This window comes from Trichechus manatus, unplaced genomic scaffold (assembly GCF_000243295.1).
Source record: "Trichechus manatus latirostris isolate Lorelei unplaced genomic scaffold, TriManLat1.0 scaffold00137, whole genome shotgun sequence".
Lineage (NCBI taxonomy): Eukaryota > Metazoa > Chordata > Mammalia > Sirenia > Trichechidae > Trichechus > Trichechus manatus.
Genome location: NW_004444073.1, coordinates 1,705,207 through 1,723,210, shown reverse-complemented (window position 1 = coordinate 1,723,210; position 18,004 = coordinate 1,705,207). Strand labels below are relative to the sequence as shown.

The following is an 18,004-nucleotide window of genomic DNA, read 5'->3' as shown; positions in this document are numbered from 1 at the left end:
CCGTTTCTTAATCTAGCTCATTTTGGGGGGAAGAATTTCAAAGTATATTGTAGATATCAGTGTACTTTCCCCTAAATATTTCAGCATTCATACCATTAACTAGAGTTCAATATTTGTTTATAGTTTTTCTTTTGAGGTAAAATTTATATACAATGAAATACATAAATTGTAAGTGTACCTTCCTTGAGTTTTGACAAATGCATATGCCTATGCAACCCAAATTTCTATTAAAATATACAACATCACTCCCAAAAATTTCCTCATGCCTCTTCCCAGTCAGTCCCCGCTGGAGGTTGGAAGTTTTAATGAGTTAAGTTTTAAACAGTTTGAATTTTAGACGCCTAGAGACATGTTTCAAAAATGTAGATTTGGAGCCCAAGATAGACATTTGCGTTGAGAGAAAGATTTGGGAGTCTGCAGTTTAGAAATAGTTACTGCAGCCCGGGGAGAGGAGGAGGTGAGTAAAGCAGAACCAAGAGAAACATTATAGGACAGACCTAGGAAGAGAAGCCCCCAAGGGAGACTAGAGGGAGGAGAATTTAGCGTCATGGTTGCCAGGGGAAGAAGAGTTTGAATGATCTATAAGTGACTGTTGGACTTATTTCCATGGAGATTATTGGTGGCTGTGAAGCTAGTTGCAAATGGTTACAGCGTGAGTGGGAGATGAGGAGTAAGTGTGAACAGCTCTCAGAAAGTTTGGCGAGGGGGAGGTAACGGGAGGGAGAGTGGTACTTGCAGAGGTATGTAGGGTGAGAAAAGGATTCTGTTGGCGTTTTACTAAGGTGGGAGAAGCTTGAGTGTCTTTAAAGGCTAACGAGTGGCTTCTAATAGGGCCAAAGAGATTGCGAAGATGGAAGCAATGAGGAGCCTGAAGTAGGGCCAATGGAATAACTGACAGAGCAAGGTCATGAGAGTGGGAAGACCCAAGGCACAGGTCATGGGGTTGAGCTTATACAGAATTATACATTTCCATTGTCAGAGGAGAAAAGTATGTGTGTAGAACACACAAAAGATTGTGTGCTAGAGAATCTACTAGCTCAGGGTTTGTCTGTGAAGCAAGAATTTGAATGTTACGAAGGATGTTACAAATCAGTTTGCAGTTGCTGTCAAAGGGTACAGACGGAAAGAGCTAAACTGTAAGGAAAGCTCACCTGGACTAAACCAAAGAAAACCAAACCCCTTGCTGTTGAGTCAATTCTTACTCATAGTGACCCTACAGGACAGAGTAGAACTGCCCCATAGGTTTTCCAAGGGGCACCTGGTGGATTTGAACTGCCGACCTTTTGGTTAGCAGCCATAGCTCTTAAAACCACTAGACCACCAGGGTCTCCCCGCATGAACTAGTAAACTGTAAATTGGACTTGGAAGGATACTTTAACACAGTAACGGTTAACAAAATATTTTTCTTCCTTGTTAGCTTTTTTCACGTGTAAATCCAGCAGGTGGCACTAGATATATTTGGAAAAGCATTTTTAGAAATTTCTGACTTGAAAGCAGTGTTTACCTACTGACTTTTTCTTTTAATGTAAATATTTCTCTGTTTTATTGTAGACATCCTTAGCAGCTGATTCACTCCCTTATGGTAGCTGATTCATTTGTATGTAATGTCCGACCTATTTAATATTTGAGCTGGTCTTTTTACTAGCTTGTTAGATCTGTTCACATTTACTCTCTCCTGAATACTATAGCCCATTCCTATCGCAGCCCAGCATAACTTCTGTTAGGACTTCCCAACAAAACTTCTGTCCTCTGTCTAAATAATCCCTTGTTAATTACCTCTACCCTTTATAAAAAAAGAAATAGTGAAAATGAAGCATGTATGCATGTGCGCACGTGTTTGCACACCCACACATGTGCATGCACGCAGGCATGTTATAACCCTAAGTATTTGATGAAATAAACACAAGACGTTTTACTTACCTGTTTTTGCACTAAAAAAACATTTGTACTGCTTACTCATTTTTTAAAAAAATGAGATATAATGTAGAACATTTTCTAAATATGAAATTTATGTTTGCTGGAAAATTCTTGTTGACCTGTTGATGGGATGTAGCAAAAATAACTTGTCATCAGGATTTGTTGTAACATGGTTTCAGGAAAAGGTAGAGGGAGTAATAGAAATTAAAGATGCTCAGTTTAGTTTCCATTCCTGATGTGTAAGGACAGCTGGAAGGAAGGAGACTATCAACCAAGGAATTTTGACAAATGATTCTAAAATGGTGCTAGTTTAGCTTTGCCTGGACTGATGAGCTGCAGCAGAAGAAAATTCTGGGTATGCAAGCAGGTCTGAGTTTCTGTTCTGCCGTGTGATTGTGTGCCGTCATTTAATTTCCCTGGGCCTGAGTTTCCTTGGCTATGAAAATGAGAAAGTTGTCCTTTTCTCATCCTCTCTGTTTATAGTACGATGTAATAATAATTCATGTTATTCTTACTCACTGAAATTTTCCATTATCTTTATGGAGCCCTGATGGTGCAGTGGTTAAGAGCTCAGCTGCTAACCAAAAGGTTGGCAGTTCAAATCCACCAACCACTCCTTGGAAACCCTATGGGGCAGTTCTACTCTGTCCTGTAGGGTCGCTATGAGTCAGAATTGACTTGATGGCAATGGGTTTGGTTTTTTGGTTTATTATCTTTATAATGTAAAAGGCGAACTTAACACAGGAGGGAGCTGGTGAGTCATTTGTACTAACTTTGTTCTTGAGATTGAAATAAAAAGATTCCTTTCTGTTTTCTTTGTGTGGCTGTGAGCAGTGTTGCCTAGAGATGGAGCAGGCATGCCTTGGGGAGGGAAGAGGGTGGTACCAGGGGAGAAGAGGTGGGGCATGGAGGGAATATGGCTGGAGTAAGGGCTAACACATTTGAGGTTTCAATGTATTGTGGACTGAATCAATCTATTGTGCATTTCTGCACACAAAGTAAGTTTCCTCCATGGCTAGAGGTTGCACTCCTAATTGAAGCCACCTGTTTGGTAAAGTCACACAAATTAGAGAATTGAGAAGAGTACATATCCTACCATCATGGGGCTGGTGTAAGAGTGCGTTAATATAAAAAATGTACTTAGAATGGTGTCTGGCACAGCAAGAACCAAGTAAGTATTCATTTTTAAAAATTATTATTAGCTACCAAACAATCAGAAAGGTAAAGTTGTGATTTGAAGACAGGAAAGCCTTAATGCATTCAGAAATCTAACACATAGATGCCTTTGGATTATTAGGTCGCTGAAGTTTGGCCCAAAGCCTGTTTCTGTAAAGTTTTTTGGAACCCTGGCTCATTGGTTTATATACAGTCTGTGGCTGCTTTGGTGCTATCACAGTAGAGTTCAGTAGTTGTGACAGTTTGTATGGCCCACAAAGCCTAAAATATTTACTATCTGGCCCTTTACAGAAAACAATTGCCAATCCCTGACCTACATCATTGTCACATTTTTTACCTTGTTGTGTTCTTTAATAAGGAGCCCTGGTGGCACAACGGTTAAGCACTTGGCTGCAAACTGAAAGGTTGGCAGTTCAAACCCAAAGACCTGGCCATCTGCTCCCATCAAGATTGCAGCCTAGAAATCCCTATGGGGCAGTTCTACTCTGTCACAGGGGGTCACTATGAGTCGAAATTGGCTTGACAACACCTAACAGAGACATGTTCTTTGACATAACAGTTCAATAACATGTTCTTTAACATAACAGTTCCTAAATGAATCCTCTTTTAAAAATGAAGAGTGAGGGCCTTTGTATACAAAGGCTTTATTATGACTACAACTGAAAAATAACTGGGGGGGAAAAAAACAATTTCTAATTATACTACTTGTACTTCCATGGAAGAAATCCACATGTTATTAGTTACCCACTCCTGAGTCGTGTCCTTAACCAACTCCACTGCTGCACCTACCTTTGGAATATAACTTGCACTCCCAACTGGGGAGCTGGCCCACTCCTGACTGCAGGGAGGTGGGACCTCCGAGTGTGCTTGATGACTCACTAGTGGGTATGGAATTCTGAGGTTTATCACGGTAATTATCAAGGCCTATCATTACAGGTTGAGTATTCTAATCCTGTTTTGTCCTCCTGAATAAAAAGAAACTGCCAGTCAACCTTAACAAGCTATCATTAGCTTTCTTAATGTATAAGATGTGATATTCTCATATCATCTTACTCTCATATCATTTACTATCATATCATTTTATACTTGAAGAACTTCTCTGTTATTTAAGGGGCATTTGGTTAGGAACATCATGCTTAAAAAAAAAGTTGAAAATTAGATAAATATCTATTTGGGTTTAGTATCTGGATGTTCTTAAAGGCCTTATGCTTATAGGTGATGTTGAAAATCTGGGATAATGATTTATCATTACTGTGGTAAAATACATGATAAAAATCATGCGATTAGATTTTAAGGTATGAAATATGTCAACTTGAGCATTTCATTGTTAAGACATGCTCTTCAAGTTCCTAAAGCCAGTGTTTCATTAACTTTTCCAGACCATATTTGAAGATGTTAGTGGTTTTGGTGCCTGGCATCGACGATGGTGTGTTCTTTCTGGAAACTGTATCTCTTATTGGACATATCCAGATGATGAGAAACGAAAGGTAATTTTAACAGGACTGGTCAATGGTGGCAGCCCTGGTTAACTTTCACGCAGTATTTCATGTAAGTGTTCCCCCACTCACCCAAGTTTTCACTTTGAGTATACTTACAAAGCCTTAAAATTTTTGTTGTGAGACCAGTCGTGTGTATGTATGTGTGTGTGTATGTGTGTTGTATATTTGTATCAAATTTTATGTCCTAATCATTCCCTGGTGGTGCAACGGTTAAGTGCTCAGCCACTGACCAAAAGGTTGGTGAGTTGAACCCACCCAGCCTCTCCGAGGGAGAAAAGACCTGGCAATCTGCTCCTGTAAAGATTACAGCCTAGAACACCCTATGAGGCAATTCAAACTGCCATGGGTTACTATGAGTCGAAAATCGAATCTATGGCACCTAACAACAGCAGCCATTCCCTGTGATTTCACTGTTGTTAAAATACCGTAAGGCATATATTTATCCTGTTTTTCTCCTGGAATGTTCTGTAATCTTTTTTAAATCATTTTTAATTATAAATATGTTAAATTCAATTTTATACTTTATTAGATAGTTGATTTACCTAAATCTGGGATAAAACAATACAGGAAAACTACCCACAAGAATATAGTGGTTTTGTTTCTAAAATTTGGTAATAGGATTTTGTGTAGGTAATAGGATTAATTGTATCCTATTTTTAAAGAATTATTTTATTTTTAAAAGAATTTTTGAAGAATTATTGCCCAAGTAAGGTCATTTATTATTCAAAAACTGGTAAATAAAAATAAGCAGAATGAAAAATTAAATACCCCATAACAGAGATAAATTTTAAAATTTTTGTCTTTTTAATTTTGTACCAACTTAAATTTTGCTTAATGCTTATGACTTAAATAGTCTTACTTATTTTCTATTAAATTTTTAAAATTTGTTTTTAAAGAGCCCAATAGGAAGGATAAATTTGGCCAATTGTACCAGTCATCAGATAGAACCAGTCAACAGAGAATTTTGTGCAAGACGCAACACTTTTGAGTTAATTACTGTCCGACCACAAAGAGAAGATGACCGAGAGACTCTTGTCAGTCAATGTAGAGATACACTCTGTGTCACCAAGTAAGTATTGAGCTGTAAATATTTCTACAACTAAATGATTGATTGTTCACTGTTCTTAACCCTGTAAGAAATATCAGCGATGGTCCTTGTCTTTGAAGAGGGTGCAGTGTTAGTTAGGAAACAACATACACATCAATAACAGAACAATAACTAAATATAGTTTAAAAAAAAGTATAATGTTCAGATTATTTATTAACTAATCATGTTTTCTAATACTCAAGCTGTCGGCATTTTCAAAGCAGTTAGCTAATGGACTTTAGGTTAAATTTGATAATTTCATGCGCAGTTAAGAAGTCAGGCATTATTCAAAGAGACTTTAATCTCTTTAATTTCACATTCTTCCATTCCAGAAATGTTCTCAATTAATCAGGTGATCTACAAAAACAATCCCATCTTCTCTGCAAATTTCTGTTTAGAGATTAAGGCTATATGAGACAGAATAAACTACTGGGAATGTCACTTTTGTTAACCCTGAGCTTAAGTATAGTAGAATTTGATATGCAAACACATATTGTTAAGAGTGTAAGATAAGTTCTTTTGTTGGAATGTCCAAGAGAAGCTTGAAAACCAACTCCAGTGTAGAAAATTGTGATTACGGACAAAAGTTGGAATTTGTTAAAGTCCTTATTAATTAGGCTGTTTCTGGGTATTTCATTCAGGGAGGTGGGTGGAACTGGCTCCATCAGTTTCTGATGTGGAAATAATAGAAAGCTACAGCCAAGGGACACTATTCTAAAATAGAACAAAGTCGCCCAGATACTGCCAACTTGTTTTAAAATAGCTAGATAGCATTCAGGAACACATTCTTTAGAAATTCTTGATGTCTAGGTTACTTCCAGATTAATTAATTTTAACTCATCTACTCATTTTCTTCTGGGGCTTTTTATATATCAGTGGCATCAGACAGACAGGAGAGGAAAAATGGATTTACAATTATTTTGTTTCTTATCTACCCTGCCCATGGGCGCAATCGGCAAGAGAACCAGCCGAAGTGGGGTACCCAAGAAGTTCCTGACCACAGTGACCCATATTAGCCCTTTGGAACGTTACTCAGATTTTTCATATGACTTTCTCTTTTACCTGCTGCATAAACCCCCTCTCAGACTTCTCCTTAAACATTATTCTGCAGTAGGAGTAGCTACATCACATATTGCTCTGCGTCTAATTACTCTGCATGTAATTTTTCTCTTTATAATATTGCCATGATTTGGGTGGGGGCTTCTTTGCCCAAGCATTTGAGAATGGCGCATACTCAGTTCAGTCCTCACTAAGTCTTCAGCTTTGCTTGGTGGCTTAAAACTTATTTTACTTCTTTGACCGTAAGAATAAACATTGCTCAGTTCTGCATTCTCTTTAGTTTTATTTTATCTGTTTCTCCACAGGGCTTTTTGACCTATACCTTTATCTAAAATTAATGTATCTCATATTTATTTCTACTGACTAATCTTGCTATCTTTCTCTCCTTCAACAAAAAGATTTCTCTTCTGATCAATCCTGCCTACTTCAAAATATTAGACTATACATTTGAACTGGAAACGCTTCATCTCACGGGGAGGCAGTGTTATATAGTGGGGCTTTGCAGTCAACAGACCTAGGTTTAAAATCCCAGTTCAGTGACTTATGAAATGTAACCATGGCAAATTGATTAACTTTTCTGGCCCTCTGAATTCTCCTGTATCAAAAGGGAAAAATAAACTCCACAGAGTGATAATCAAGATTAATAAGCTAATGAGCGTAAAGCACTTAGCACAGTGTCTAGCACATGGAATAAGCTCAACAGATGGTCGCTATTATTATTGTGGGTGTTGTGTTCTCTTTACTTCTCTGTTTATCTATTGAGTAATAGGAGATAATAAACTCACCGGCTTATTCATACCTATACCATTTCTAATTCTGCCAATGGGAAGAAATTATAAAATATGCAGAATGAGTACAATATAAAAACTTTTTAACAGCTAGTTGTTCTCTAGAAGAATAGTGCAGGTTTGGAATTAACAAATTGTCTCTCTTCTCCCACCCCTACCTGCTCAAGCAATTAGTTATTCAACTTGCAGCTAAATATGCATACAAAGAAGAGATTCCTAACACAGATGAGGGTGAAGGAGGGAGGAGAGGAACATAGGACAAAAATAATGGGAAGCAGTAAAAATAGTATTACCTGTAAAATCAGGTGACATCCATGCACCTGTGATTCCAGCTCTTGGGGAGCCTGAGTCTGAAGGATATTGGGGGATTCCAGCTTCAGGCCTGTGGTGCTCTTACTAGGAAATTGCCTATGCTCAGTGTGTGTCTCACACCATCACACTACCCAGGCCAGACCACCGGTACAAAATAGTTACTGTCTTCAGCATGGAAAGTCCACCACTTATCAAATGTAATTAGTGTGAGTTATGATTCAGCTGACCCACCAGTGGGGATAATTTTACCTTATTGTACTGGGAGAAGCACCTCACTAGCCAGCTCTTCATTAGCATCCATTAAAAAATGGTACTGGTTTGTTCAGGCTTAATTTTTTTTTTTGTCTTAGCAAGAGTGCACAGAGGTATGGAATGGAGGAAAAGAATCCTGACCTTTTTTTTTTTTTCTTTTTCTTTGTAGGAACTGGCTGTCTGCAGATACTAAAGAAGAGCGGGATCTCTGGATGCAAAAACTCAATCAAGTTATTGTTGATATTCGCCTCTGGCAACCTGACGCTTGCTACAAACCTATTGGAAGGCTGTAAACTATGGGACATTTCCTTTTTTTGTGCTATGTCATAAATGTATCTTAAGAAAACACACTTAAGAACATCAGATTTCCTGATTGCATTCTATGCTTTAAATACAGAAGGGTACGTGCCAATATTCACTACATATTATGCAGTATTTATATATTTTCTGTGTAAACCTTCAACCTTTTCTGTCACTCATAAATGATTACAAGAAAATTCATTTTAGTTGATTTTGCTGAATCTTAATTTAAAAGCCTCACTTTCCTAGAAATTTAGTTAGTCAGTTATTCATGACAAACAAAATTTTTTTTTTTTCAAAGTAAGAAGTTTTGAGTTGTCTTCTTGGAACTGTGGGTCCTGAAATAGAATGATCTTCCAGAGTCGGAGACTGAAACCTTAGACTTTTGTGATCACTTCTTTAGCCTCTGTACTCTTTTTTTTCTGAAGGTTATGATCATTTACCGATCATGATGTCTTGTTACTAGAGTGTTAAGAGACTTTACACAAACATTTTACTAACGGAGGTGAGAACTTTTTCAAATAGCAAATGTGCATTAGTTTAAAGCTTGAAGCTGCTTTCAAAAAAGATATAGACATAGGGGATATTGAGTGAGATTTGGAGTTAAATATTTTATAAAAAAGAGTTAATAAATAATCACATAGTTTACATATACTCAGTTACTATATATGCAGTGTGATACACATTTTCATCAAGTTCAGGCTTTTTTAAATAACTTTTTGCTATATAGCTTACAGAGCCCTCAAATATATTTGGCGTGTTGGTTCTTTCTGCTCTTGTAACAAGAACGAATGTAAATTGAAGAGTCTTTATATGTAAAAAAGTAAACTTCTACCAAGCTGCTATGAAACTAATACTTTGCTTGCCAAAGTTCTTGTCTCTTTTTTTTGTTTTGTTCATGCATGACCATGTCTAGAAACCTATTTGAAATCATTTGAAAAGCAATTAAGTCATATATTACCTTTAAAAGCCTAATATCTTTCTTTTTATATAAAATATCAGAAAGCATGGTCTCAACTTTATATACACTTTTAATTTTCTTTTCTGACTTGTTGAGTTATTGATGACCTCATTTATAAACACTAAATTCTGTCAACTCCTGTCATTTTTTATCTATTCAAATGTGTTTTTTCTTATATGTATTATAAAAATATATTTTATGACCTTTTACCCAAATAAATACTTATAAATGGCTTAAGGAATCTATTATTTAGAAATACAATTTAAATGTGCCATGCACCTGCTTTGCATCAGTCGCCCATGGGCTTCTTGGGGGTAGTACTGACAGCATCTCATTTATCTTTTTATTTCTAGCTTACTGTGTGTTCTGGGGCCACTGGTGAATGACTAGGCAGATGAAATATCCATTTCTAGGCATTTAAACAGAGTATGATAACTGGATGTGCATTTGAGGAGATGGAGGATGATTCCAAAGTGTTTAGCCAGAGACCGAGTGGAAAGTGACATCGCCAGCCAAAACAGGGAATGGGTTTGAGGGGACTAATTAGAGGTTCCCTTTTACTTATATAGAGTCCCTGGGTGGTGCAAACACTTGGTTACTAACTGAAACGTTATAGATTTGAGTTCACCCAGAGGTGCCTTGGAAGAAAGGCCTGGCAATCTACTTCTGAAAAATCAGTCATTGAAAACCCTACAGACCACAGTTCTACTCTGACACACATGGGGCTGCCATGAGTCAGAGTCAACTCACTGGCAACTGGTTGGTTTATTTATTTATAGACTTGTATTTATTTTTGAATAGCTATTATATATCATGGTACAAGATTTAAAAAGGCACAAAGAAGTTAACGTGAAAAGCAAGTCATCTTCCCTTTTACCCAGCTGGTTTCTCACCCAAAAGACAACCACTTCTTATCAGTTTTTGTCTGTGTATCTTGCCAGAGAGATTCTGTACATATACAAACACAGGCGTATTTATATTCTTTTGTTCATACAAAAGTATTCCATGCATACTGTTTGTTGTAAGTTAAAATTTTTTTTTAAAAGTATCCCTTAGAGACCATTCCATCTCATTATATACAGAGTGTATATAAAGTCCAGTTTTAGAAGGAATTTAGTTTAAGGTGATTGTTGGACATTAATTAGAAGTAGCTCATGAACAGTAGAAAATCCTCTGGAGATTTCTGAGTCATCTGCATGGGCCGGACAAGATACGTTGAAACCATCAGAGTGAATACAATCATCAAGGGAGTGTGACGTGGGAAGAGAAGCAAGAACAAAGGGAACACTGTTATCCAGGGAAAATGTAAAAAAGGAGTGGCTAATGATTATCATCCGGGAAAGAGAAATAAGAGCGACATCAATGTCTGGTGAGATCAAAGAAGAATCTTAAGATTCTGATCACAAAATCATCAGGCAGGTTAAAGGGAATGTGAACTGAAATTTGGAGAGGCCAATTCAGTAAAATGCTTCAGATGAAATATCAGGCTACAGCAAAAGCCTTGGAGGAAAAGAATGACAGATTTGATTATGTAAAATCCTGCATGATAAAATGTCTGTAAACAAAGTTAAAGCACAAGCAAAAGACTGGGAGAAAATATTCACATCATATTTAATAATCAAAACATTAATATGCAAAATATAGAGACAGCTCCTGTTAATGGCTATCATTTTTTGGACACTTACTATGTACTAGGCATTATTGTTGGTGTTATACGTGGATTATCTCACTTAATCTTCACATGACCTTATGAAACAGGCGTTGGATGTGGAAATTGAAGCTAGGGTAAATTTTCTGAAGGCACACACTTAGCAAGTGGCAGTTCTGGATTAGAATCCGGATCCTCCAGAATCCACATATGATGTTTCTCAAATTAATAATAAAAAGAAAATTCAACCAAAAAGGGGAGGAGATAATATTAGTAGGAAATTCCTACAAACACAAATACAAAGAGTCAATAAACTTGTAAAAATCACATAATGCAAATAAACAGAAAAATACAAATTTAAATGACAATGGCCCTCAGATTGTTGAAACTATAGCAAATGTTGCTGAGGGCTTGCAGAAACAAACTCCCATGTACTCCCGGTGAGAATATAAACTGATACCTTTTTAAATGGCAACTTGCAGGAATCTCTGCTAACACAAGATCATATTGTCATATCAGATCCCAAGCATGAAAGATTTTACCCATGTCAAGCTTTACTCGCAATCTCAAGGATACAAGCAATCAAGAGTCACAGGCAGAGCAGGGAGAGGTCTGCGACATTCTGCCTGGCTCCCAGATTTTTCATTCCTGCATTGGCCCAGAGATGCAGATTTCAAATGAGGCTTGTGGGAGCCTTTAGGTGAGGAGGCATCCCTGCATGGTGCAATTGGTTAACATACTGGGCTGCCAGCTGAAAGGTTAGGAAGTTCGAGTCCACACAGAGATACCTCGGAAGAAAGCCTTGGTGATCTATTTCTGAAAAAATTAGCTATTGAAAACTCTATGGAGCATAGTTCTACTCTGACACATATAGGGTCACTGCGAGTCAGAATCAACTTGATGGCAACTGGTTTTACTGGTTTAGATGAGGAAACCACAATTTTATGCCCCAGATATTTGTACAGCTTATGTGACTTTCTCCCTGAGAGCGAAATCAATAAATTCTTGGTTTATGTGGCCACCCTAACCCAACCACATCCTGCTAAAAGCATTCCATAGGTAACAGTTCTTCTAACAAATATTATCAGTCTATTCACCAGGAGGTCCAGTTCCAACACGTTTAGATGTGTCACCTGTCTTCTTTCTTTCCCCAGACTCCAAGGCCACCTGCTTTAACTCCTTCCTCCCTACTCTCTTCCAGTGAACTTGCAGGTGAGCAAAGATGTACATAAAAAGATGATCATTACGATACTGTTGTTAAAATGGAAAAGATAGAAATAACCTAAAAGTCCATCAACAGGGAAGAAAATTAGAAGTAATCTGCAAATCCACTAATAGGAAATTATGTTATATTCTTTCTACAGAATACCATGCAGTGGTCAAAAAGAACGATGTATGGGAAAAAGGAACATGCCATGCAACATAAAACTGTTTGTTAATATATATGCGTGTAAATACCTTCCAGACTTTTATCTAGGTATTTATGTGCGTATGTTACATACATAGTTTTATGTTACATGGCATGTTCCTTTTTCCCATACATCATTCTGAAAGAACGAGTCCATATTATTATATATGGAAAACAGCACTGGAAAGGTTGAGAACAGTGTTGAATGAAGGAATGCTTTAACTTTTGACTCTCTTTAGAATATTTGATGTTTACAATGTTAATATTTTCATGTATTGCTTGTGTACATGAACTCATGAACATTTTAAAAATTAAAATATGAATGAAAAATTGAGTGGAAGACAGAATAGAGACTATAGGATATTGGATTATGAAGAGAAAGGGGGCAGTTGGGGCAATAGTTTGATGGGAAAGATTGAGGGATGAGTGATATTTTTGGATTAAGGAAATGCATATGTTATTACGCTGATGGGAGAAAGCAAAAAGTGAGGGAGAATCTGAGGATAATGGGGAAAAAGCATAAGAAATGGAGAAGGGTGAATTTATGGAACGTGATGAAGGGTGATAGAACCCAGAAGACAGGCGGAGTCCAGAACCTCTTGCCAAAAGTCATCATTCGTCATGGTTAACTTTGTATATTGAAGACGTGGGGCACCAAAACTGTGCAATTATACAGGATGAGGAAGCTTTGACATGATCTTTAGACTCTAATCCTCATTCGTGAATATGCTGGCCAATGGGAACCACATGGAGGCCGGAGCAAATGTAACATGGAACAACCATGCAACTCTTTAAAAATATGAGGCCAGGGCATGGCCAACCACATAGAACAAGGAGACTCTGCAAAGGGATCTAGGGAAATGGTCTCTAAACCCTAAAAGTTTTTAAAAATTATATTATGCATCCCCTCCCCATTTTAAACTGATATCTAAAAATTTCCATCAGAACTTCTAAAAGTTGCAAAGGATGTCATTTCCATCATACTGGGAATATTAACATTTTAAATTAAAATTTTTACCTTATTCCTTTAATCAAATCCAGTAGAATTCTAAGTGCTATCTGAGCCCTCCTCCCTATCATCCATTTAAAAATATATGAACAAGTTCTTTTTGGAGATTTCATATCATTCCTTTTTCTTCAGTTCTCTCACATAACTTTATACTAATGTAGTTTATGTTTTTATGCTTGAACAAAATATGTGTATAAAATGAAATGGAAGTTTTTAAATGTTCTGTGATCGTAAGGTTTTAAATGTTTATTCCGGACTGAATTATTACATTTATTATTAGTTCACAATTAATCAAAATGATATATTACACACATTTTAGCATAAAGTAAAACTTTATAGAAAACGTATCTCTTAATCAAATGGGTTTTTTTAATCAATTATTTTATGTATCTGTGGATGCATATCACTTATTTTTAGAATGAGAATTCAGCATCAATTCTATTCCTTTTTTCATTTTTATAAATAACCTAAGTAGATGGAAAAGAAAGGAGCTCTGTTATAGCAATGTCACTCAATTCTCTGAACTTTCAAGAAGAAATGGGAATGGCTTTTTTAGAGAGAATACTCCGGATACCTGTTATGGATTGAATTGTGTCCCCTAAAAAGATATGGTGAAGTCCTAACCCCTGGTACCTGTGAACTTGATCTAGCTTGGAAATAGTGTCTTTGATGGTCATCAGTTAAATTAACATAAGGTCATACTGGAGTAGAGTCTTAATCCAATCTGAGTGGACCCCTTATAAGAGAGAAGAAACACAGAGACATAGACAGAGGAAAGACGGCCATGAGAAAATGCATCTCTAAGCTAGGGAACATGTGGGGCCACCAGAAGCTGGGAGAAACAAGGGTCTTCCCACAGAGCCTTCACAGGGAGCATGGTCCAGCCAACATGTTGATTTGGGCTTCTAATCTCCAGAACTTGGAGACAATAAATTTCCGTTTAAAGCCACCCTGTGGGTGGTACTCTGTTATGGCAGCCTGAGGAAATCTTGAGTGTGGGCGGGACCCAGTATTTTCTATATTTTCAGATACAGAAAATTTTCATGGACTCACAGTCATATCCATGCCCAGTTTGAAGCCCACTAATCTAGGGCCTAAGGTCATACAGATCCTGAAGATGTTTCCCCAAGGGGGAAGTCAGGAGTGCCCGATACAGGATAACCCCTCATATGGACTGTGTTTCATTCTCATTTCATTGTCATGACATCCTTGAGAAGGAGAGTCCTTGGAGTCACCAGCAGAGGAAACACTGAGTAGCAGGTTGTGCCCTTTCTTCTAGGTGGCCTGGAGTTTATGTTCTCACACAAGTCAGTCCTTTGGCCCACGGCTCGTTCTTTCCTCAGAGAACTCGTGTTTTCTCCTGTCTTTAACTACTGTAACAAAACCTGTTTACTTGATGTGGTGCAATGAATTACTTAATATTACTTAATATGGCCCTTCTGGCCATAGTCTTTGTGACTCACAATGATTGAGTAGAAGTATGCATATAAGGTGTATGGAACCCTAACGAGGGGATCGGTCAGTTTTGCCATCCCACTAGCCTTAAAGGGAGACACTGAGAGAGCAGGAGCTGTAACACCAGAGACAGCAAGAAGCAGCGCCAGAGAAATGGTGGAAGCAGAACTCAGAGACCAGCCGGAAACTGCCCTTGACTGGCAGAGCTAAAAGGGCTTTGTAACACTTGCAGGACAGAGGCTGGGCCAAGAGGCCAAGGCGCCCATGGCCAGGGAGAAAACTGCCTATGGGCATGGCTGAGAAGAAGCTGTGCTGATTGAAGAACTGTATCCTGAGCATTCCTGAACCTGAATTGTAACCTGTAACTTCCCTAATAAACCCTATAATCATTAATATTGTCTATGAGTTCTGTGTGGCCATTGCAAGGATTTATTGAACTCAGCAGAGAAATAGAGCTGTGGGAAGGACAAATGAAGTCGGAATTGGTAAAAAGGGCTGGCAAGAGGAGGTATGTCTGACCTATACCTAATAGGAATTAGCCTTGGGCTGTTGATCTTGATCCTCCTTCCAACTTGTGAAGTTAGAAGAGGTCAGATGGCTCTGCCACACTGTTTTTACACTTGCCAAATGTATATTGACTGTATTTTCTGCAGTACTTTTGTTACTGAACACATTGACTTTGCCGCTTGCACTCTCTTTAAGAATAACCAAGAGTCAAGTAGATTTAAAGCAAGGCATAGTTTATTACTCGCAGCCAGTAAGGAGACAGGGGGATTGCTCCCAACGCACTGTCTCGCCAGACAACGGCTGGAGAAAGTTTTGTACTACGCAGGAAAGGGGAAGTCATACATGTTCATTAATTTCATACATATTTAAAAAGGATTGGGCTAGGATTTGGCACGGAAGTGGCTGACGGATCACTTTTGAAATGGGCTCGATCACTGCTCGATGATGTATATGCAGGACTTTGGTTCCTTGGCATGGGTCCTTTGGTTCCTAGGCAATACTTATTATGGGATGGGGCCATCTGGCGGTCAACCTAGTCTCTTACCGCGCATGCCCAGGATTCTAGTTTTAATTGGTTGATCTGAAAGACAGCTGCAAACCGACAGATTAGGAAGCAGTTTAAACTTTAAGCGAGAGTGAGGTAAACACTGTTTTGTGTTTGACACCATTCTTATAGAAAAATTTTTAACTGATGTAACTTGTTGCTTAAGGCCTTTTCTGTCCCTAGCAGGTCTCATTTTCATAGTTTTGTTTTTGAAGATTTGCTAGATAAAAATACTATACACCTCACTGAACTACTTTATTGGTTATAATATTTTTTCAGAGAAACAAACTTCAACTAATGATAATTATGTCTCCACCTTTCTAATATTTATACCACATTTGCTATTTTTGTTCTCCCAGAACAAAAATAATGTAAAATAACAGTAGTGATAGAAGGCATGACTAATTTTAATGAGAATGCCTCTGGTATTTTACTGTGAAATACAATGTTACATATTAGTTTGAGATAGTGATTTTTTTATTATGTAGAGGAAGTTTACTTATATCTCTTTTTCTACAGCCAACTCCCAAAAGCATAACCTGATGAAGAAATCTGATAATCCCCCCTCAAAAGGAAATTTATGGACCATATTGATTCATAAATACTGATTACACTTTTCTTCTGCATTCAGGAAAAGTTTAGATAGCATGGGATTTACCTCTTCCTTAAAGATTTTAAAGCCATGCACGTAAAACAACTTAGGCCTGATACATATATTAGAGATAGTTTATTATCTATTGCTGCATAGCTTAGTGGCCTTAAAATGACAACAGCATTTACTATCTCACAGTTACTGTGAGTCAGGAATCCATCCATGTGTGGCTTAGCTGGGTCTTTGGCTCAGGGTCTCTCACAAGGCTGTAATCAAGGTGTCAGCCTGGGCTGTAATCATTTCAAGGCTCAAATAAGTAAGGATCTTTTGTAATCTAATCGTGGAAGTTACATCCATCATTTTTGACATATTCTATTCCTTAGAAGTGAGTCACTAGGTCCCACCTACCCTCAAGAGGAGGGAATTACACAAGGGTGTGAATACCAGGAAGGAGCCCTGGTGGTGCAGTGGTTAAGTGCTCGACTGCTAAACCAAAAGGTCAATGGTTGAAATCTACCATCTGCTCCGAGGGAGAAAGATATGGCAGTCTGCTTCCGTAAAGATTACAGCCTTGGAAACCCTATGGGACAGCTCTACTCTATCCTATACCAAGTTATGTAGCTTCTTCACATATTCACTATGAGTTGGAATCGACTCAATGGCAATGGGTGAAGGAACACCAGGAGGTGGGGATCATTGTAAGCCATTTTAGAAGCTACCAACCACAGCCTGATTATGATTTTTTCAATTTCTTCCATGGCATTTGGTCAAACCCATTCCGAGTTTTAAGCTTTTACATGTTAAACTCTATATTTTATTTTCAGACAGTTTTTAAAAATATGTTGTTGCTTAAAACTTTTTCTCTTGTGTGTTTTTGGGTTTTTGCTGCTTTTTTCTTAATTAGCCTTGCCATAGATTTATCAATTCTATCGAGCTTTTCATAGAACCTATGCTAAGATACATTCATCAGTTCCACAGTTGTTTAGCTTTTTTTCCTAAATTTTATTATTTTGTTGTGATTGAGAATATATACAGCAAAGCATACACCAATTCAAAAGTTTCTACATGTACAATTTAGTGACATTGATTACATTCTTTGAGTTGTGCAACCATTCTCACCCTCCTTTTCTGAGTTGTTCCTCCCTCATTAACATAATCTCACTGCCCCTAAGGTTCCTATCTAATCTTTCGAGTTGCTGTTGTCAATTTGATCCCATACAGATAGTTCTTAAAAGAGCATAATGCTCAAGGCAGACCTTTTCTACTAGTTACGTTGTTTAGTTTTTAACTCATAAATTCTTTTCTTTTATCTTTATTAATTCCTTTCTCTTTTCCTTCCTTCTTTGGGTTTATACTCCTACATAATGATTTCCTTGTTATTGCTTTCTAAATAGTCTTTATTTACAGTTTTGATAGATTTTGACCTAGAAGTTGTTTAGAAAAATGTTCTCCTTGCCACTACTAACACAGTAGGTCATTTTTTTTGAGGT

At 37.5% G+C, this 18,004-nt stretch overlaps 1 protein-coding gene across 1 annotated transcript in view; it reads left to right on the top strand.

Annotated features, from left to right (window-relative positions):
- Positions 1 to 9,578, top strand: part of ANLN (anillin, actin binding protein) — a 69,392-nt gene extending 59,814 nt beyond the window's left edge. The window contains exons 22-24 of the mRNA XM_004385302.2: positions 4,473 to 4,580; positions 5,489 to 5,661; positions 8,260 to 9,578. Coding sequence (XP_004385359.1) covers positions 4,473 to 4,580; positions 5,489 to 5,661; positions 8,260 to 8,383 — 405 coding nt within the window. The 3' untranslated portion in view covers positions 8,384 to 9,578. The remainder of the gene's footprint in view (positions 1 to 4,472; positions 4,581 to 5,488; positions 5,662 to 8,259) is intronic.
- The last annotated feature ends 8,426 nt before the right edge of the window (positions 9,579 to 18,004 follow it).